Source organism: Dysidea avara, chromosome 3 (assembly GCF_963678975.1).
Source record: "Dysidea avara chromosome 3, odDysAvar1.4, whole genome shotgun sequence".
NCBI lineage: Eukaryota > Metazoa > Porifera > Demospongiae > Dictyoceratida > Dysideidae > Dysidea > Dysidea avara.
Window position 1 is genome coordinate 21,669,294 of NC_089274.1, and position 23,636 is coordinate 21,692,929.

Below are 23,636 nucleotides of genomic sequence, written 5' to 3' on the forward strand. Positions count from 1 at the left end.
CAACTGTCTGGAGTATCGCGCTATTTATAGCTAGCCTGCGGCCGTTTGCGGCCGACGAAGTGCAAAACAAACAGCGTTATGATAGCCCGTAATCTGATAGTATCAAAATACATCAATACCACACTTGCACAACTTTATGGAATTACAAAAATTAAAGTAAAAAGTAAAATAAAAACAGGATAAACATATTAGTCAGTAGCAGTATTTGCAAACTCATCTTATACAGCATCAAAGTGATATATTCAAAACATTCACTTCATTAAGTATAGAAAACACCATAAATACAATATAGATATAAATGAGTACAACTCCAAAAGCTCTGCAAAGAGAGACAATAACAATAGTAAGATAATACTGCAACCACAACAACAAATGTCAACATTTACACTTAAAAAAAAAAGAGTTGTGGTAATTAGTTGTTGGCTAGTACATTAATTCATTTTTTTGCAAAATTATTATAGCAGGTTAAGTTTCACATTCCAAATAACCACACTGTTTACAAATCAAAGTCAAAGCATTCCTCTAATTTGTAGTGACATAAAAACCACTTAGATGAAATTTGTAAACAAAACATTAAATTTTCTGAGCAAATTCATCCCTCTTTTTGACCCATTTAACTAGTGTGCAGTGTTGAACATCACTTACTTAGGGGGTGAGAATTTAAAAACAGGGAACACAATCACGCTGGATAGTAGAGAAATACCAAGAAAAATCCACGACAGTTTTACCTATATAGTGTTAGCAGGACAGCATGACAATAGTTTAGCTGCACAAAATCGGTTATCATACTTTGGTATATCGAGGATCACTAATGTCAAATGTGTATGCCTTTCCACCTTGATCAATTGCAATCTTAGTCTGTAAAATACCACCACAGATTGATGAATATGTTTCCATCAAGCACCTGACTACATCATATTGTTATGATAACATGAATAATATGAACATTCATTGCTATACAAAGATTAATAACACTGCATTTAAACGTGTTCACAATGCGTGTGGGTTTGTGTATGTCTATATACTGAGGTACTTATAGTTCTTGCATGAAGACAAGTATCTAACCAAATTGTTTCTTCATGAACTAAAGCTAAGCGCACAATTTGTCTTTAGGTTGTTGTCACACAAGAAATATTAGAACCCCAAAGTGTGCACACTAGCTTGATCATCATACACTTACAGTTAAGGCTATTCCGAGACCGAGTACATCATTCAATAATGGTGATCCAAAGCATGACGACACCCCCATGGCAGGATGTCCTGCTCTAGCCACTGCAGTGTCGGCCACCCAGTCTCCGACAGAATTTCCAATTGCAAGTACCGTCAATCCAAGGATAGCTGTAGCAGACAATCATTAATGTATCATGTAACAAACAAATTAATAACAATTCCAGTGGTGTTTACTTAAACCCAGGAGAGAGGCACACAAGATGTTTATGGTATCAAAATAGCTATTACAACATAACTCAGTAGTATAACTGAGCTTCAGCTATTGACAAATCACTACATCACTGTCAGGACGACAACTTGTCTGCCATTACACAAGCTGTAGTGTTCAATGGGATACAATACCAAAACAGGCAAGTGTATCCCACCTAACAGGTAGCAGCTGATAGTCCAAAAAATGTGCAGGTCATGTAAACATGTGGTTGCTGTCAAAGTCTCAAAGTCTATGTGCTGTTATTTTGGATGGGCTTTTTTTTGTATATGTTGTTTACAATGTATAAGATTAATATTTCACTCTCCCCACATCAGCGGATTTTTTGTATTTGCTATTTACAACTTATAAAATTAATATTTCACTCTTTGTATGTCAGCAAAGGGTGTGTTTACAAATTAGCAGTTACCATAGACAGAAATACTTCCTATAGGGTGCAAACAAATTGTACTTAGAATAAGGCAAATTCTCTTACGATTGGAATCGACAGGGAGTTAAATTGTTACAAATTTACTATACTTAATAATACTTAACAAGTAAATGCCTCAATATTAACACTGATTAAACTAATACATAGCACAGTTTACCTGTGTCAATGTCAAATAGTATCCCATAGGCTTCCAGGACAGCTATAACTTCATTGGCTTCAAGATTTAGCCATGCTATTGACATGACGAAGGCAAGAGTTCCCAGGACAATCTGGAGGCTCCAATGTGGATGGTGACGACTAGGCACCACAAAATAGGCGAGGACAGACAACGCCAGACCTAACAGAACAATACAGACTAACATCCCATTGGCTGAAACAATGTGTCAAGTTACATAATTACAAGTTGTTGCTGTACACATAAGGGAAATGACAAATATCATGCTATTGTGCTGAACTGCCTTAACTGGAGTGCCAACAGTTAGTACTAGCCAAACACAGCAGGTGTAACTACATGTACCCACAAGGTCAAATATTAGTTCCTTTATGACTATGCACTGCTTTCATAGGTTCAAAGGTTGACACACAATAGAAACTGTGAAACATGGATACATATGTACCTTGCAGCTAAACAAAAGCATCCTGGCTATTAACACTTTCCAATTATCCAGATCGAGCAATGTACTCTAAGGCCTTAACTATATGGTACGTTGGTGTCTTTAAGTGCCCATAACAACAAAGTTCCAGTTAAACATATGATGATTACATTACTGCTTCCTACATACACTTGCTTTTACTAAGAAGCATCACCAGATTAAATGACACTACCATATTCATTACAGAACAAAACGCACAAGCATTTGTGGGGAGGACAACTACAAAGACAGTACACAACTCTCGTTGTACGTAAACAACAAACAAGCACAAACGAGAATGCTAAGACTGCAGAAAGGCATCTTGTTTAGTGTTTTTCAAATCTTCATTGTCATAAGAATTGTACATCATTTGATACCACCACAAAAACATTCCACCCATAGCAGGCAGTACTTCAAACGACTTCTAACAATTCAAGCTACATCCCCACCTATTTGCTACATATCATTTCTTGTAAATGTCACCTGATGCTAATATCCAGTAGCCACTACTACACAACTATACAGCTCATATCATCACACAGATTGGTATTACCACCACAAACTCATGCTGAGACAGCATTCCATTACAATATGGGCATATACTTGCCAAGCAATTATTCGGCAAAACAAGCTTCACTTGGCAACCTGCTTATGTATTTAATTTGAGAGTAGTTGGATGGCTATTGATTCTGTCAAGCTGTATAATCATTGTCATGAACAACGTCTCATCTCTATGAATTGACGGCTCTTTTTAAAACAAGTGTGTGTGTGTACACAATCACATAACGATGATATTATACCAAATATTAACAACATCTGGTATAACGGTAGCTCCCCAACCATCAGACTAAACCCATCAGTGCCTTTAGCAGTGAGCAGTATCAACATGACCATAGGCATTGGGGATGATATGACAAAAAAGTGCCTCCATGAGTCCCACTTGCCGTCCTGTAAAAAAGCATGAGGTACAGTTAACTTTTACACATAACAGCAACTACTGTAATTGTGTTTTGATTTTAAAAACAGATTATAATTTTCATAAAGATGTATGTGTATGTAAAAAGGCTAGATCATTTTGGTCAAATTCTGCAGTAGTACTTCCTTCATGCTACAAAAAGAAACTCTAACTATAATATTATGTATGAGTGCATAAACTGCTTTAATCAAATACACGTACTACAAACACACACCACACATACTCACATGGTAACAAGGTGGTACAGTGAACCAACGCAGTAAACTAAATGGCCACTCCACAAACCACTGTATCTTCACCCCGAGATGCTCTCCTTTGGGCTACAGAGACACACACAGAGCAAGAGTAGCTCAGTTATAGTTACTGGTCACCCCTCCATTATGATGTCACATGGGGTAACATGAGAACTGCAAATTAAAGTTATCTATTACAAATTTTTATGGTAGCTCACAATTCAATGTCATTTCATGCAGGGTATTTGCACTAGAACTGCAAAATTAATTAGAACACATTGAAGCTACATACAAACACTACATAATTCAGGGCAATCACATTGTCTTTCTATAACTCATGTATTTCATGGAAATTTTTTTAATACATACATACATAGCAAAACGAAATCTCCAGAAAACCACAAAGTACACAGGATGCTACTCCTATTTCTTTACAGAATTCTACACTGCTACCTTGTATGGCTGGTTAAGGATGTGTGGTGTTATCCTGTGCACATTTCATCATGAAGCATCACTGGCTTCACTGCACATCAGCGAGTAGATGTAAAATATGCTCCCACGTAAAATATGCTCCCACATAAATACACTGTGTTGTAGTGTCACGTCCTCATGTGATGCTGGGCATATAAGGGTGCGTTAATTCAATCTATGCCACGTGTAGGATACAGGTTGGCTGTTTTTTATTTGTGTCTCTACTACAAGAAATGGAACAGAAACTTGAGCTTCTGGCAGAGATCCACCAATCCTGGTAAGAAGTTGAGGACAAATTCTTGTCCTCCATGGCCAAAATGAAGCATGAATTTATTGCTGCCCAAGAGAAGACATCTCAGGACGTTGTGAAGAAAATTGGTAATATCACCTACCAGTTTAAAAATAAAGGCCACGAGCATCGGTACCATTTCAAATGTGGAGTAGAGGAAGCCATTAATTCCACTAGAACAGACTTGGAATCCTTAAACCCCAATGAGAAGGCAGCTCTTCAATCAGCCAACGCAAAACTCAATGAAGGTATAAAGGCCTTAGCAACAAAGCAGAAACACATAAAGATCATGGACCACTCTGATCATGGGTGGAGAATGGTTGTTCACTATCAAGAAGACCCTCTAGCATCTGGTCCTGAAGATGAGAAAGAAATTGAGCAAGAGGAGAGTAGAGCAGAAAAGGACACAAAGAAAGAGGCTGAGAGAGGTGATAGGAAACATCCAAGAGGTGGAGATGGGGTATTAGGCGTGCCCAGTATCCCGAGTGGGGTGACTTTCAAGGCCCCAGTATGAGTGGGATTATGACAGAAGAGAGCAGTGGGGTCCTCCCCAACCTGCCATGGCTCCTCAAGAGGCCTTACAGACCCAAAGTCCTGGAACCTTGCTTCTGATGTGGTGGCTATGGGCACCAAGTTCTGTTCAGTGCCAAGCAAGGCATCCATCAACGATCGTCATAACCGAACATCACATGATATCAAAATCAGCCTGTAGCAAGAATGAGCTACCATATAGCTGGTAATTTTCAAAGGTTTTTATTTTCGGATGTTTCGAAGAGGCTCTTATCTTTGAAAATAAATTCCCACATCTGGTTGCTCTTCGCACAAGTGAAAACAATGCCAATATCAATCCAAGCGTATTCCTCTAGTTTAGCTCAGTATTATTGATGAACATGGGTAATCTGTATCATTACTGTGCCAACAACCAGAAAACAGGTCATCCAGAATGGGAATTGACGCCGTCTGCTCTAGAATCTATAGTAGATGGCTGTAGATAGCTAGCTATGATTGAGCGCGATCGAGCCAGTGGGTTCATGTTAGTTTTATATACACGTAATATGCAAACAATAGTACAGTACATTAACACAGTCCACCAGAAGTGGTAGGGAAAGAGAAAAGTGCGCCAGGGAGGGGTGTGGTGGGGATAGTTGTGCTTGAATTTGACCGAGCCAGTTAATTTAATCCACTCGAGACCCCCCCAGTGTTCTCTTCAGTGCACAGGGATAGGGATTACTCCATCAGTAAGTCAGTTTTTGGCAAACATTCACGTATCTCCAATAATTTGTGACACGAATTAGGGCTGAGCGATACTACCGTTTTAGCAATATATCGCGATATTTTGAAAGTATCGATATCGCGATATTTTGTTATTAACTATCGTGGTACCATGCCTGTACATTATTGTCATTAAAAATCCATTTGTTATGCAGTACTTGGCTAAAAATCCTTGTAAATGATAAAGTCCACCCATCTGGTTTCCCCTGCAGAGAGGTGTGAACACCATAACAACCTCAAAGCATGTGTTACAATAACTGTTACTGTAAACAAGGATGATAGTGGCTAGTTTGCTATCACCTATAAGGACTTCCTGCAGGAATGCTGAGCAATATGCCGTGTGGCACCAGCTATGATTGACTTATTTGTAAGTATCGTGAACTATTCAGTATCGTGAATAGTGGCTTTAGTATCAATCGTGATACTAAAATGGCAGTATCGCTCAGCACTAACACGAATGTCTGTTTACTTGAAATTCACCCAGAATTCGAAATATGCACTCTTCAAAATTAAAATCCTTCGAAACTCAGATTTCGCCTCTTGTGCAAAATTTTCTGGGTTGAAAATAACCCGCTATACGGTATATATTAAAAATCACGACATACTAACAAACTATAATCAACTGGCAGTGTAGCTCACAGATGCAAAATATGCTTTTTCAAGTAAACGCCACAGCCTAAATGAAGGTAGAGCTGTGAGTCTAAATGAAGGTCAGGGGGCACTATTTTATGAACTGGTCGAAGCTTTCTTATAATTAGTATTAATTTCAGGAAACCGTGACTACCAGAGGTACCTAGTATAGGTATAGAAGTGAATAAAATTCCAGAAAGAGTTGGATCCCTGTGGGTCCTCGGGTCCCCTGTCCACTGTTTATACTTACTCGTTAATGAAACAGAAGCAACTGAGCATGTTGTATTAAAGGAATGTGTTAATTGTGAACATCATGAGCATGCGAATGCGGGTAATGGCATGCCTAACAATGAATTTAATTTAATTTAGAAACAGGTGGGAACTAAAGAGATACCAGATGTGTGGGGCTGCATTAAAAAATGCTTCACCATTTTGGAAAGATATAGCACAACAAACATTAGCATGTAAGAAACCTTAGTCTCACAGCAGTCAGTGTACATTTTGTACGGAACTGGTAAACCTTTTGCATAACACAGTAACATTGACCTATTTGCTCACCCTTGGCTATGCCCCTGGTAGAGGACTGAAGGCTATTGTTTACCTTGATGATGGTGTTGTGGATATACGCGGTAAAAATAGAGCTATGAGTGAAAGTGACTTGATTTGGAGCACTGGCTTTGTCATTAATGAAAAAAGCCAGTGGGACCTGTCCCATAATATTGAATGGCTCAGATTTGTTATTGACCTGTCTAAGGGTGATTTCTCAGTTCCAAACTGCAAAATAAGTAGGCTAAGATCCAAACTGCAAGAGTTAAAAATGTCAAATTTGCTAGTGCTAGGCAAATTGCCAGTGTCGTAGGTACCATAAATTCAATGTCACTAGTCCTTGGCTCAGTCTTCAGACTAAGGACTTGTAGCCTATATGCTGTGCTAAATGGCAGAACCTCATGGTATCAAAGGCTTAATCTGACTAAGGAGGCCTTAGAGTAGATTGACTTTTGGGTCGAAAGAATTTCCCAGTTTGCAGAATATATGGCCTAAACCATCAACACTCCAGTTGATATACTCAATATGCCAGTTCTACAGGCTGTAGAGGGTATACAGTTGAACATGGTAATCTGATTGCCAAGGTCTGCTGAAGAGGCAGCTCAGAGTTCCACATGGCAGGTTGTGTACGCTGTAGTTTCTTTTAACACCATTATTGCTAGCCAACCACTGTAGTGGCACAATTCCATTGAAAAGTTATGTGTGGGAAAGGGGTGTACATATGTGTATAGGGGTGTGTGGTATGGGTATGATTAGGGAGCAACAAAAGTTGATACCATTGCTTTTGGGTTAAAATCTCTTGGCCTCATTAGCAGGTGGAAGGTCACTGTATGAATCATTTTAAATTGGCTGGTTTTGACAGGCGACCTGATTAAAGCAAAGCTCTTGGTGCTTCTGGTTTCAGTGTGCAGTTGCACAAATGCTCTTGGCATGCATGCATGTGTGTAATGTGTTATGGTGTTGTGTGTGTGTAGTGTGTCTGTGTGTGCATGCGTGCGTGTGTGTGTGGGTGTGCATGTGTGTGGTATGCTTGTTTAGGTTACCTCAAGAAGCATGATAAGTTTTCCCATAAATACACAAGGAAATCACCCACAGATAATAGATTAATAACAGTAAACAGTTTATCATACGGTGCACCAAAATCCAGTAATTAAAACTATTCCTGCTTTCATATTGTCGAAGTGGAGAAGACCAGTTCACCACCTTAAAACATATATTATAAATTCTAGGTAAAAAATACGTACATACACAAGTATTGTCTACTACAGTGTACATGACAGCACATAATATAATATATACAATTTGTACAAAAAACTTACAAAACTGAGAGCTGGTAAAGCATTTCCAATCTGTATAAGAAATTAAATAATTTAACAAACTTTTCATGTATAAGAGCGGATGACAAGAACCCACAATCACTACAAAGTTATTATTCAACTACATACGTAGCACATTGTTTTACTGCAATGCAAATTTCCTTAAATTTCTTTGTAAGACATAATTCATCATTAGTGAACTTCTTTAAGCCTCACCAAAGAGAAGAATGGCACCAGATGTACTGTGCCTCCACAATGACCACTGACAAACAAATAGTTTTCCTAATGGGAAACTATGGGCTAAATAATTACGCATGTGATAAAGATAACAGTCAAAACCTATCATTATCTTGTTAATGGAGAGTTCGTTTCTTTTCTGTAGCCTAAAGGGTTTGTGTTGGTTAACAACATAGTGATGCACAAAATATTGTTGTTACTTCTTCATTGGAAATGCCTTTATTTGCATGCATTATACTACCAAGCTGTCATGAAGAAAATGCAAGTAAGACTGCCTATTTGATTGAATGGAAAAACAACTTTACAGTGCATGTACTAATGATAACTCGTGTACAACAAATACAGGTTATAATACTGACTTACATCGAGGTCTTTATCAGGTTTGATATTAATGTCAGATGCTACAGAGGTAAGCAACAAAGATCATAACAAATTGAATGTGCAAGGATTAGCAATTTAAATTTTACATACATATATACGTACAAACATACATTTCGTACTGTTGAGCAATGCCAGTATTAAAGAAAAACAAAACTGGGGTCACTGGCAAACTTTCAGAGGTCTCATCACCAGCCTGACAGAACCTGACAGAAAGGTGATCTGTGATTCAATGACATAATGAGATCAAGGATTGTCTTGGTGATATGGTTGCAGTTGCATACAGTAATGTGATTAAGGAACCTGTTATGAGGGAAGTGTCTTGGTTCAAGGGCAGGCTTGGCCATCTGGGATGTATGGCATTTACAGGCAAAGGCATTGCTCTGTCTTGATAAGCTAACAGTAAAGTTTGAATCCTGGGGTTGGAGGGATTTTTTTCCTTACTTTTGCCCCTTTTCTGTTACACCTTTTCAGTCAGTCAGTAAGTCAAGTCATTAGGTTTAAGTCCCTGAAATTAGGTTAGGTAATCCTAAGGCTGCAGCACATGTTGCTGTCAGACCTTCAGTGCTGGTCACTGTAAAGTGCTAATAATAAAAAAATAATAAAGCTATTTATTTTTGGCTTTGCCAATTTTTGTTTGATGAATTAAGTAAGCAACAGAACAAAGGTTCTAGTTAGTAACCCTGCCACAGGTTTTTATTATAAAGAGTTTATAATGGAGGAGGGAGAGTGTCAAACTGCATAATGGGAGAGTGTCAAACTGCGCTATAGCATACCTTCGTTTTCTCTCGTAAACCTGATTGCTGTTGATTGCCCACATTACTAGTTTTGGTGGGTGGTCTACATGGCATCACAATGACTGAAACTCCATAAAGTCGTATTACTTTCACTAGCAGAACTGTCGAGATGGGATGGCTATGATGGTCAAATCTTGAATAAAAAAGTCATGTGCGAAATTATAATTTCCTACAACACTTGTATCCTTACACCCAAACACATGCAGTTACCATTATGATTAACTGGGTTGTGCCACCACTGGAGGTTGGCTGTCATTATTAACAACTGATTACATCTCACACACAATCGACAAATCCGATTATACAATGAAAACTTGGGAATAAAAATGGGGTGGGGGCTTGCAAATTCATAATAAACTAACGAAAAAAATTCAGAGCAGTCCAGCCCAAGACTACTCTAGGAAAAACCTGGTGGCCTTCTTTTTTTTTTTAAACCACCAGGGAAAAACCCCAAAAAAGCACCACCCCAATGTATGCATAAAACACGTAACAAATCTAAAAACAAGTTGTGTCCAATCACAATCAAGTCCATAATCTTTCCATCCAATTCATCATCACCTACCTAACAATCTGTTAAGGAAAATAAGGGGGGGCCAACCTACTTACGTACGTTGTACACGTGGCATAGATTGAATATAATGCACACTACACACATATATATATACCCTTGCGTCACGTGATGACATGACGCAATACCACACCCCATTCATGTGGGAGCTTATTTTCCTGCTCTTTCACTTTGTTCAGATGCTAGAAAATACATCTCCCACAACACTTGTATCCTTACACCCAAGCACATGCAGTTACCATATGATTAACTGGGTTGTGCCACCACTGGAGGTCGGCTGTCATTATTAACAACTGATTAGATGTAGCAAAGAAAGCTGTATGAGCAAAGATACAGACCTAGGCTCTTGGAGACTTCTAGCCTGCTTTCCACACTGTCTTTTATGTAGCCATCCTTGGCATTTTCTGACTTCCACCTCCCATGCCTCTTGAAAAGGCAGTCTGGCACCTTCGCATTTGCTGCTGCAGTTGCCCCACCTACTCTTAAACTGAATTCACGAGCTGGGAAACCCAGAGCAGCTATCTTCCTATTGAAAAGGTCCCTCAAGCAGGTATCGCTGATTCTTCCGGATTCCCTCAATTTCTCACCATTCTTCATCTTCTGTATTGGCCTGAAGAAGCATCTTTGGTCATCCTGTGAAATGTGGTTTATGGCCATGTAGCGCTCCAACATAGCTACCGGGCATGTACGCGACTTAGTCCTGGCCACCAGCAGCTCGTCTCCTTGTCTTAGCTGGTCAGTCTTGCTACCGGTGATGCACATCTTCATCATCTCCCCTGACACTATACAATCGCACGGTCTAAGCTCCAGCACCTCTGCAGCACGCATGAATCCTGAGAAGCCTAGCAGGCAGGCTGTAGCTAGTCATAAATCTGACAGTGAGCCTGACCTCTCTGCATCCTCCACAATAGCTTCTAACATTTCGACTGTTGCCGGTTCCTTCTTCACTACCGGTTTGGCCAGCGAACGCCTTAACCCTTCCAGCGTAGCTTTAACAAAGAAATCCGAAAGCAATGGAGGCAGGCCCGCACTTGAGTGCACCCAAGACACAGCATTGCAGGCTTCCTCAGCTGCTGACTTGGACCCCTTCGTCTCACCAATGTATTGCAAGTATAAGGCAAACTCGTGGGGCCTTGCAGGAATTGGCGAAAGGTTGTGGCCGACTGCCCACAACTTCCATCTTCGGAATGCTCTGAGGTATTTCTTCACCGTATTGCTGGCACGGCTGTGAAGGATTGTTTGTGGCAGCCTACTAGCCAGGTCCTTCAATTCTGGGTCTTACAACTGCTCAATCAGTTTCAAAGTTCCTTGTGCAAGAACACCTACAAAATTAAATATGCTGAATGCACACAATAACAGAGCTACCGCCAATGCAATTCAGACAGCTTGAACTGTGACAAATCAATTGACTTGGCTAACATTGAATTACAACCAACACAACTTGACTAACATTAAACTGCAACCCACCCAACTTGACTAACACTGATCTGTGACCAACACATCTTGAATACATTGGGCTGTGACCAACACCACTTGACTACATTTAGCTGTGACCAACATAACTTGACTACATTGAGCCGTGACCAACACAACTTGACATTGATCTGTGACTAACACGGCTTGACTACATTGGGCTGTGATCAACACAACTTGACTAACATTAAACTGTGACCAACCCACTTGACTACATCGAGCTGTGACCATCACAACTTGACTACATTGAGCTGTGACCAACACAGCTTGATTAACCTGATTTGTGACCAACACAACTTGAATAACATCGAGCTGTGACCAACACAACTTGATTACATTGGGCTGTACCCAACACAACTTGACAACATTGAGCTGTGACCAACACAACTTGACAACATTGAGCTGTGACCACACAACTTGACTACATTGTGCTGTGACCAACACAACATGACTACACTGAGCTGTGACCAACACAACTTGACTACATCGAGCTGTGACCAACACAACTTGACTACATCGAGCTGTGACCCGCTACATTGGGCTGTGACTGACACAATGTGGCTAACACAATTTGACCAACTGAACATTTAGGAGTTGGTAATGCCCAATTGATGTCTACCAGATAATGCAGTAATTAGGCTATGACATACAGGAGGATATACTTCCACACACACAGTGTATATCTACCAAGAATCGCTTATACAACACCTTTTTATTTATTTAAAAAAAAATTATTTTTAACTTTAACTTTATTATTATTTTTTTATTTTATAATTACCCATCGTTTGTGTTAACACCATAATTTTATTTCTAAAAATTAAACTCTAGTCTGATGGCAATAACTGGGGTGTTGGGGACAGACTTAAACAAGCTAGCACCAGGACACCCGGCAAAATCAATTCTTTGTCTTGGGACAATTCAATCCATGCCGCGACTTTAGGGACGACGTGATCTTTCCCTCCAGCTCTTTCTTGGTCTCGCAGAACTCCGCCATCATTTCATCTAACTTTGCCTCCATGTCTCCACGAAAAATTTTGCAAACGAAAAAACAGCCAACCTATTACGTTGTACACGTGGCATAGATTGAATATAATGCACACTACACACACACACACATATATATATATATACCCTTGCGTCATGTGATGACATGACGCAATACCACACCCCATTCATGTGGGAACTTATTTTCCTGCTCTTTCACTTTGTTCAGACGCTAGAAAATACACATTCATGATGACCAGAGTACAGCACACAAGGGAACGTGGCTGGGCTGCTAGCATTATCGTTCTTCTTTTGCTATCCAGGTTAACTGGCATGATGTGTAATACTTTCAAGTACACACTGTTCTTTCACTTAAACCCATGTTACACCCAGTGTGTAATTGAATTCAAACCATGATATAATGATAATGGTGAGCATCAAGAACCCTTATGGAAAGTGTTGTTACTATGAACAAACATAGCAAACGCCTACAAACAGTTGCATGTATGACAAATATCTACACACATGCATACAGACTTGCACGGATGTCTCACATGATTACTTAGAGCTTCTTCATGCTCTAGATTTTATGTTGATAAGTCTGAAGGAACTACAGCAGCAAGGTAAAATGTGACCCACTGAGCGAAAACCCGACTTTATTACATTTCCATTGAAATACATTGGGTAAAAAAAGCGTGCTACATAAATAATTTTATGCAACATTTTAATCACTTCAGTAAACAGTGAAAAAAGACTCGAATTGAAATATCTAACATACCAATGGATCTGCCTCTTCATGGAGAGTAGGAATATCTTTGTTTCATTTCTGTAGCATGGAGCAAACATGAGTTACGTGCGTTTGTTTATGCTGTGGTAAAATGTAACTTTATTGTCACTGTTTTTAAGTTTGAACAGCCTTCGTGCTTGATAGCATGGGGGTATTTAGGTCAAAAACTATACCTTGATGAATGCCCCAGTTCAATGTGAATAGAACGACACAAGTCCCAACTCTATAGCCAGTTGCACTCAAGACCTATGATTGATTAAACGAGTGCCTGTAAATTTTTTCCCGTATAGGCACTGTACATATCAATTGTTTTGCTCTATCGCTATAACTCCAAAAGCGCTTACCAGAAAAGGCTAAAACTTTAGCAGTCTATTGGTTTTTCCCTCCAGAAAACAAAAAAAAGTTTATCTGTGTAACAGAATTATGCAAACAAGTCAGGTTTTTGCTCAGCAGGTCACAAATATTAGGTTGAATACAATCACTGGACTGGACTGGTGGACTGGACTCAGGTTGTTTTCCTTTTTTAGCACATATTTGGGCAAAAGGTTGTGGCAATTGCTACATTGAATGTAAAATTTCAGGTGAACCTGTCTACCTGCCCCATCTTAGGATTGTGTGCAATTCTCTCTCTTGGCATAATCTCTATTGTATCACTACCATTCGTCTTATCATGAAGTACAAACCATACAGTACATGTGTATGTAGTGTTGTAGCCTATATATAGTCATTGAGTCAGCTAAATTAAGTGTTTTTTTGTGTACAGGGAGAGTGGTCTAACTACATAAGACTAGCATACTTACAACCAGCTGCCCAAATATTAGGTAAAAAGAGAAAAAACCTGAGGACAGTAGTCCAGTCCACCAGTCCACAACTGAAATATTACAGCCATTAATAGTAGACTTCATCCCAGGCCTGTAATTGACACCAGGCATTCATTCTTCCTATGAGCTGGAAGCCCCCAACTTATAATCAAGACACACATTTATTCAAATGCAGCTTTTATACATACAAGTATCTATCCTGAAGATGCGTAGCAAACACATACCACTTTCGGTGAGTGTTGTTGACTTTACTTCTACTACGGATCCTTCGACTTTACTGGCCAGCAATGGTGAGGTGTCTTTCTTTGCCCTGTAAGTGGTTCTATCGTTGTTCTTCTTCTTCACATAGTATTGCTGTTGTAAAAGTTGCAATAGTTACAGCCACATATGAATACACTGAACATTGCTAGTGGTGGGTAGCATAATTTTTACGGTAGCATAATTTTTACAAGTCTAAGGCATGTTGAGGTAGATAACCACCTTTCAGCAAAAAGTAAGTTTGATGTTAGGTGGTAATCTCCTTTTTCAGCACTTTTTACTGCAACGATCCCTCTAACCAACCCCTTACAATGCATCAAAGCAAAGAACGGTGCAGCTATACACTTTGAACAACAAACGCATCCCAAATACTATTTTTTCTGACATCTACAATAGTCATTTTACTGTGTTCTGCCGGTTACACAGTCCTACATACAGATAACAATACTGTATGTGAAGTGTGCAGGCTTCACTTTGTTGTAGAGGATTTCGTACATCACAGCTACATAAAAGAAACCATTGATGCACTAAGTAGGACAAAGGTAAGTCCATAATGAATACATGCAATGCATTTTACCTCTTGTGCTAAACCAAAAGCACTTATCAATGTCTAACTCTTTTAAAAAAAATCAAGCTCCGTCATCAGTTATGTAGTAGAGTGTCTAACTGGTGTATAGTCAGCAAAATCACTGCTACTAGTAAACTTTAAGGTTTCTTTCAGTACAAAGATAAAGATACACTTGATGGTGTCATGGTGATCATATAACTTATAAACAAAATTGAATCATAAAAAGAGTGTATAGCGTCCTAGAAAACTGAGAGTTGTAGTAAAGGTGGTAAAGGTGTATGTTGTCAATAGTACTAGTATTTACTACACATTTGCACAAACAGTGTGAGACACAGTGTGCATATTGCAAGAGAAATACATGTGATCCCACTGAGTAAAAGCCGGCCGTTTTTGCAGTATTCTATTTTGGCTATTAAAACGCATTGAAATAAACTGGCTATTAAAATGCATTGAAATAAACTGGGTAAAAATACGTGTGCTACATAAAAAAATTACACACATATTAATCACTTCGGTATGCACTGAAACAAAATAAAACCTATATACACCATCAGATTTGTCTGTTCATGGAGAGTAAGAAAATCTTTGTTTCATATTTGTACAGCAAAAAATACGTGAGTTATGGGTGCTTATTTACAATGAGGTAGAAGTACAGTTTACTGTCGTCGTTTCTTTGTTGGAATAGCCTTCTTCTTTGGGAAGAACAGGGAAAATACTGTACTTTGATGGATTTGTCAGTTCATGGTGAACAAATCTAGCCAAGTCCTGTTTTCACAACTTGATTCAGTCATTTGTTATGATCAATAAAATAAGTGCCTGTAATTTATTTGCCATATTGTTGCTATACAATTTGATTTTATCACTGTTCCAACTTTCTAGAACTACAACTCTAAGATTATTCATCATAAAAGGCTGAAACTTTGGCTGCGCACTCTTTTGTTACTATAAATAACAGAAAATGGAATGTACTGGATTTTGCTGAGCTGGTCACATATTTGTAAGTAGTAAGGGTACTACTCTGTATGGCAAATAAACACAACGAGTGTGTGACAGTTTATACTGCAGACTCTTGTGCTATAGAAGCAAAAAAACTAAACGACTGATCTGGTACACAGCTGAAGGTTCACAAGATTACATGCTATAACATACATAATTTCTAATGATATTATTTGATCAGCAATATGCTAAACCGCTAATCACTGTTAGACTAGTTGTAATCAGGTCAGTCAAACTATCATCTTTAGTTTATACAATAAGAGAAAATAACAATAATTAAAGATACAAGAACAACTACTAATGCTTATTATTATTTTTGAGTTAGAGATATTTATGATGCATATTAAATATCCCAATAACTCTATCGCTTGTTTTTCACAAAATTTTAATTTGATGGCGTTCTTTTTGCTCCAGGTTTCTAATCATATGAATTGCGAGAGAGTTTACATCATTATTTTACATACATACAATAAACTTTAGAAATACTCACTCTGACGAAACTGATGATCACTACCACACAAATGTAAAAGAAATAAATGACCAGAAACATGACTGCCTCGTACAGTTCCACCTGTGAGAGATAAAAATAAAAACAACATGTAAATGAGACCCGCTCTATTGAGACACCATAGATCTCTAAAGTGTCCTTGTTAGAGCTGTCTTGAGGGGTCTTAATGTGTGTACAGTGGAAGCTGTAGATACCTTGAGACTAAAATGTCAAGGTGTCCAGATTTTCCATGTCAGTAAGGGATATTTAAAGTGTCCATGGTAGCACCATTAAAATGGGGACCAAAAGTCTTGCACAGCAGGCCACTTTATTTTCTTTTGTATGTGAATGAACAGTCTGGTGAACATGGCATAGAGACTAAATGGAAAGCCTCAGTAAGCGGCCAGTGCCTTACAGTAAGTATAAAATTGAGGTAAGAAAGGCTTAATTAACCTACATAGCTACTCTGGCAAGACTTCATAGCCCCGACCATATGCTGTACTCTCTCATCACAGAAGAGTCATCCTACAAATAACATACCGATCCATCAAATGCCACAGCTACCACTGTTCCAACAACAAGGAGATAAGTGACCACATCACGAGTGAAGTCAATCGGACCTGTGAACAATAGCAACACAATAATTCTAACAAGATATCTAAGAAACATATCGTAGCATGATATGTCAAAGTAATATCACTGATACGATTGCAGCCATGTTTTAGCTACAATTTACATTATTTTTGTTCAGGCTCTGTCAACATGTACAGCGCAAAAACTCATTACTGTATACAATTTAATGGACACAATTTTTTTTTGTAGATAAACAGCACCAAAGATTTGTCGTTTTAAGGACCACCTTTGTATCTTACAGACAGTCTGCCCTTCAACCATCAGATCATACAATATCAGTCGATAAAAGTACAAATGCATAGTATAAAAAAAAACAGGAAAAATTTGCTATCAAAACAAAGACCAAGCAAATAGGAATTTGATCCCTTTCAAAGAGCTTCGGCAACTATTGAAAACAAACTATAAAATATCAACCGCAAGAGATTAAACAAAGAACCAAATTATGTTGCAATATACAGCGATGCATGACCCATTTCTCATGCAAGTTGGACTATCAAAAGCAATTATCAAAAATAAACTATACAATATCAGCCGCAAGAGGCACTACAAAGAAACAAGTTGTTTTCAGTATGTAGAAATGACTCATCAGCCATGGCTGAACAATTAGGGAGGGATGGTGATGCAGTGATTCTTTCCTGTCTTGTTCTCTGGAAAAAATCCCTACAAATTCTGACGGTATTCACATCCCAGTGTCAGCAGACGATGTTGCAACCTGTGTAGCTGCTACAACTAAAACAACATCAAGATGATGTTATGAATTCTGTAAGCATTAATTCAGCACGGAATATAGTGAACATATATGTAGCATAGATTTTGTCTTTGTAAATATGTAGTAGTTCTACATTATATACACAAGCACATTTGGTAAACCCTCTATCACAAAATTTCTGACAACATTAGGCAGGTAACTTTGTATACGAGAGGAAATTTGGCCAGGTAACTATGGCTTTATTAAACAAGTGGCTATGGTTGGGAAGGTCACTGCTACATATACTAAAAAAGATATTCTGTTGAAAGTACATAACTTCCTCAAATTGTATGGAAAAATTTGCTTTAAAAAGCCATCACTTTCTATTTTATAAATAGCCATTTCTGCTACATAAGTTAGTGCCAATGAAACTCTACAAGTTAATAACTCTACTATACTACCAATTCATAGCAACTTTTTGAGCTCCAACACAATGAAGACAGGTTTACAGCTTTATACATTTAGTGGGCAGATCAAAAGTAAATTGTATTGTTTATACAGTAATAGCAAGGGAAGGGTGTTCTATGGAAAATAAAGCACAATTATGGAATGGTCTAAAAAAGGTAACCAGAAAAATGTAATAAAATAAAGCATTCATGATGAGATCTCAAAGACTAATACAGCACTTAGCCTTTTCCTTGTGTTGCATTAGTCTCTTGAGTTTTGTGCTTTATTTTCCACTGTTAGCAAGTAGTTATTGATTTAAAATTTACTCAACACTGGCTCAGTGAGGCTGGTTTATAAATGGTAAGTAAATGAATTTCAGCAGCATCATTGGATATGTAAGTCCTAATAATCCAGCACATTTTCTTTACCACTCTTTCGTGTTTCATTTCCACCCACCACTGTGGTATAAGGTGGCATAACAACTTCTACTATCTATTGAAGGAAACTTCTTCAAAGTTGGATTAAGAGCGATTGACTATCTTAAAATTTTTTGATAAATTGAGAAGAGTCTACAACCACAAAAAAGTCTAAAAATTAATTGAGCATGAAAAATCCAGACCTACCATATGGCATCCTGCAGAAACATCTGTATTGTCCTCTAACAAGTTGTGTTAAGTGTACTTCTTAAAAACCAGGCATCAAACTAATCATACCAATTTGTTGGATCAATGTAGTCATTGAATTATGCTATTGGTGAAGTTCATTTAAACACAAATACGGCCATAACTTTCTGAGTGCTATATTATTAAAACCAAGATGAACCATCAGACACTAGTGTATAAAATAGAGTGAGTGTTTGGTAGTTCTTTCACCTATCAGAGTGATATACCACAACAGCTTGGGATTCACTGATATATACACCCTTGGGTGCATATATCAGCAAATTTTCACAGACGTGGTATATCTATTACATAAGTGGGCATGACAAAACAACAATCTACATACGTAGGGGTTTCATGCTGAGGTTACCAGTATGCATACATAAAATTTCCTATCTAATTTCACAACCTGGCCACCAGGTATATATATGCTACTTTGTTTATAACTTTATAGCAACATCCTTATGGAAGGAGTTCAAAGGCCCTTGACAAAAATATTGTTTAGTATGAGCTAAAAGCCATCCACCAAATTGTCTGTCCAATTACATCCAAGTGCTCTTTATATGGTGCATTGTGCAACAAGTGATTGTGGGTATCAATTTTAATACAACTACATCATGTGTCCTCCACTTTGCAAAACATCAGTTGAGCAATATGACAAGGTTGTACTGATAAAGCATGAGTGGGGAAGGTTAACAGGTCTCAAATACTACAAATCACAATTCCTACAAACCGCATAATTTCCACTGTTACATGTGCAAGAAGTTCAAATAATTTATGGATTGAATGATTAAAATAAACTATACAAAAAGTGTAGCACTTCAGGTCTCTCATAAAACTGATTTGGTAATTCTTTTTTGGACTTCAGAGAGAAAAGGATAAACAAGGCCAAGTGAAGTGGTTAGCTTTAAATCACCATGATACCTAGAATGTTACAAACTGTATACAAATAATGTGAAACAAGTGATGTAGGTGGAATTTTAGCACTTTAAGAGTAACATGCCGACTATAGTGTTGTAATACATTAACATATTATGTAATTGGGGCAAGCCTGAGCGAGCCCCATGTACATCTGTAGACAAGAAGTACATGTGGTTTCGGTTATGTATGCATGCACATATGTATGTGTCCATCAGTGTCACAGCTGTAACCGATGAAATACAATGCGTTTATCAGTGTCATGGCTGTAGGCAATGAAATCCTTAAAAGCCTTTAGGCAGTAGACACAAAGATGATTATTGCTATGCATGCAAATATATCGATGAAGACACAATGACTAAACAACAGCATCAGCTACAGAGAAGATGAGAGAGAGAAAAAGCTCAACGGCTGTCTGAAACAGCTGAACAAAGAGAAGAGAGGCAGGAAAACTTGACTATCTCTTATCCAGAAAAAATTCGAATTTCCATACGAGTGGGAGGTCATTTTTCATTAAAGAAAATACTCCAAATTAAGCTGTCTGTTACTATTGAGGTTAGCTAAAGCCTATTAAGAACTAGTACTTACGTATTACCACTGTTTCTGAGGTGCAGGTGACATTTACTGTGCTATATGATAGCCAGCCTTCTTAGCATCAAGATAAGTGTGCATGTGATTGATAACAGTAATAATGAAATTATAGAGGCGGTAGGGTAAAGTGGGAGGGAAGATTGGGGGAAGAAATAATTTATCAAGTTTGCCTGGCCTAATTATCTTTTTCAATTTTGTACAATCTTGCTCATTCTCCACCTACAAAATATGCCATAACACAACCAGGGGCGAAGGAAGCATGGGTGCCATGGGTGCTTGGGCACCCATAAATATTTCCAGTGGCATAACTAACGGGTTCAGCACACTGTACTATATATTACTGAAAAGATCAAGATACTCTAATAGAGCAGTCAATAACTCTAATAAAGCAGTCACACTTGAGACTTTTTTCTTCAGCTTTACCACTGGGCACCCATAACTTCCTACGCCCCTGACAACACAGCATTCATATAGCTAATCTTCAACTGTGCACAAATACAACTCAACATGTTCAGGCTTGTCCCACGATGTTGTTAGCATCTGTCTAGTATTATTACTTTTTTCGCAACAAAACATAATATAACACGCTGCTTTTCATGGGCCAGTAGCATGTAATGGACCGTTATGTTTGTAACATTTGTAATAATACTACCTTTGTACTGTAACAAAGTAATAACTTGTCTTCTAACTACAACAAATAACCTTCACTACAAACATGTAGCCTATAATCCTTGCTAAAATCATTGCAGAAAACCAGCACAACACTATTCTGAGAAGTGATTATTAACCTAAGCAAGGACCTTTACATTTCACTCAAAGCGTTAACAGGCTGGCTAACAGAAGTTGGACACATGTTAGATATACAGTAAGTTACATTCATTACCGGAAAATAAATCTATGCTATTACACTCCTAATTTTTCTTATACTTGTTAATATATTATTTTCAAAAACTAAATGACCCCAACACTGCCAGTGGACACTTTTCTCGTTGACTGACACCTTGGAAACCAAAAAATTGACCCATTCCCTGTGCTGTCTTGGAGTTGTATGATGAGAGACCATGAGAAACTAGAAATAATTATGAAAGACTATGAGAGACTGTTTAGTACCTGTATATCTAATTATCTAAATCATACTTATAATTTCAATAAATATTTTGCTTATTACTACGTATAGTACAACACCAAGACAGCACCCATTTCTCTTGCAATAAAGAAATTTCTTTTCAGTAATTTATAGTGTCAGGTTTGTTGGTGACCAAAATCTTTATGAAGGCTTTTCTATAGCATTCAGAAGAATTAGTTAAGATGATCGTATTGAGACAGAATAGTCGCCCTTATAGTCTACACAGTAAACAACAACATATCACTAAACTACAGACTGTGTTAGCTTGGCTTCTAAACTGCCCTCATAAACATCAAGTACCAAGGTATTAAGTAACAGTTAGAACCAATGTAGGCTTGTTCTTCCTGCAAGAAAGTGGCAAACTGTTTGTGCTAGCATTGGGATTTATCCTTGAGTCAAGTTGATTGTGTCAGTACCACTGCTACAAGTCACAGTATTACATATGTACAATACACTTGCAACTGTATGACCTAACTACTTACTGATAGTATCCTTGGAGACTTTAGTAATCAATATCACTGAACTATAGAGGGGAAACAAACGACATGTTAAAATCTGCTAACAATGTAGTAGGGCAACATGGTCTGTGGTGATATTTGACGCACTCTGTCATGCATATGCATGTAAGCTACACACACCACTTCAATGCCTGTCCGGTGCCCCATGTAGTAGCCTCCAAATACAAATACACTATTTAGGCCAGGTGAGCAAGATTCAGAAAGACAGACGGGACCTGGTCCATAGTTCTGTACATGTATGTATGTACACACGGACAGCATTGGACAGGAACACACACACGCACGCACGCACACTTACCCAAGAACTACAGTTGATATAAAAATTGATGCTCCAATCAAAGCACTATAATACAGTCAGTAGTAAACATACATACTGTACGTATGAGTATATACACTTTCAACACAAAATGTTTACTGTATTAGTGAGCTATAGTTGGCTTAATTTTATGAAACTATAGATCCTTCGTGTTCCCTTGAAAGAAACTCAATAAATCCATGGAATATACAAAGGAGATTCCCAGGGAGTTTAATATTATTCCCTATGAATATACATGGGACGTATACAGTACAAATCATTGACAGCCCCCTCCTATAGTTCTCTTCCAAGTTCTAAGAGACTAGCCACACAGTAGCACTACCAAACTGAATACCAGTAGTACATTGCATAAAAGTCATTATATGCAGATCACCATTCTGGAGGACAGAAATAAACCCTGAGTAGTGCTTGGTAATCACCCACTGTTGAGTTTCAGTGAGGCTATGACTCCTACAAGCCTGCTTACCCTAGTAGCAATGCCAGGTCTGAGCTCTGTAGTGCAGAGTATGCAGTGAACACATCAGGAGCACCTAAACACAGCCAGGTTACTGCACAGTACACAACCATTTTGTAGTCATCATACCATTTCCAATAGCTAGCAGGGTAATTCCTGCTATACTAGGTGACAACTTAAGCTTCTCCGCTAGAAGATAGAGCGGCGGCACGAAGAAATAATCTGCCTGTATTAGACGTGCAAAGAATATATTATGCTTGCACCATACAGGCGCTTATAAAATTCAAATAAAAGTATAATATCTCACCGTTGTTGCTAAAAGTGATATCAGCAGCAGCATCCAGAGCCCCATTATGACGTACGCTAGTGGCTTAATATCTGTTAAATCACAAAATACAAACTGAAGATAATCGAACAGGCCCGCCTCATCCGCGCACGTGGCCCTCACAAAGCTGCAAGAATCACGAAACCCTCGGTGTTTTTCAGGGAAAGTACAGTTGCCAGAATCATCACTATCTAGGAGAAATCTTGTTCTTCCCGGTACAATGCGATTAAGTGGCTGCGACTGAACTGGCTCGTCGTTCCTTGGGACTATTCTCTTCTCACTTTGCCGTAATAACTGGTATCCGCACACAATCACAATGGCCGCTAGTACGGTTAAAAATTTTATTTGTCTTCTTAGCGATACACGGTTCATTG

The 23,636-nt window shown here is 38.3% G+C and overlaps 1 protein-coding gene across 1 annotated transcript; it reads right to left on the minus strand.

Annotated features, from left to right (window-relative positions):
* Nucleotides 1–92: 92 nt before the first annotated feature.
* LOC136250207 (mitochondrial sodium/calcium exchanger protein-like) lies at nucleotides 93–23,634 on the minus strand. Its single transcript, XM_066042387.1, has 17 exons — nucleotides 23,245–23,634; nucleotides 23,067–23,163; nucleotides 22,950–23,013; nucleotides 22,466–22,510; nucleotides 22,132–22,172; nucleotides 17,128–17,207; nucleotides 16,591–16,671; nucleotides 14,503–14,632; nucleotides 8,834–8,871; nucleotides 8,237–8,266; nucleotides 3,704–3,796; nucleotides 3,301–3,448; nucleotides 2,026–2,205; nucleotides 1,181–1,338; nucleotides 790–858; nucleotides 646–728; nucleotides 93–319 (listed from the first exon to the last, which is right to left on the minus strand). The coding sequence occupies exons 1-17, from the start codon at nucleotides 23,632–23,634 to the stop codon at nucleotides 229–231; spliced, it is 1,818 nt and encodes a 605-aa protein (XP_065898459.1). The 3' UTR covers nucleotides 93–228.
* Nucleotides 23,635–23,636: the final 2 nt, after the last annotated feature.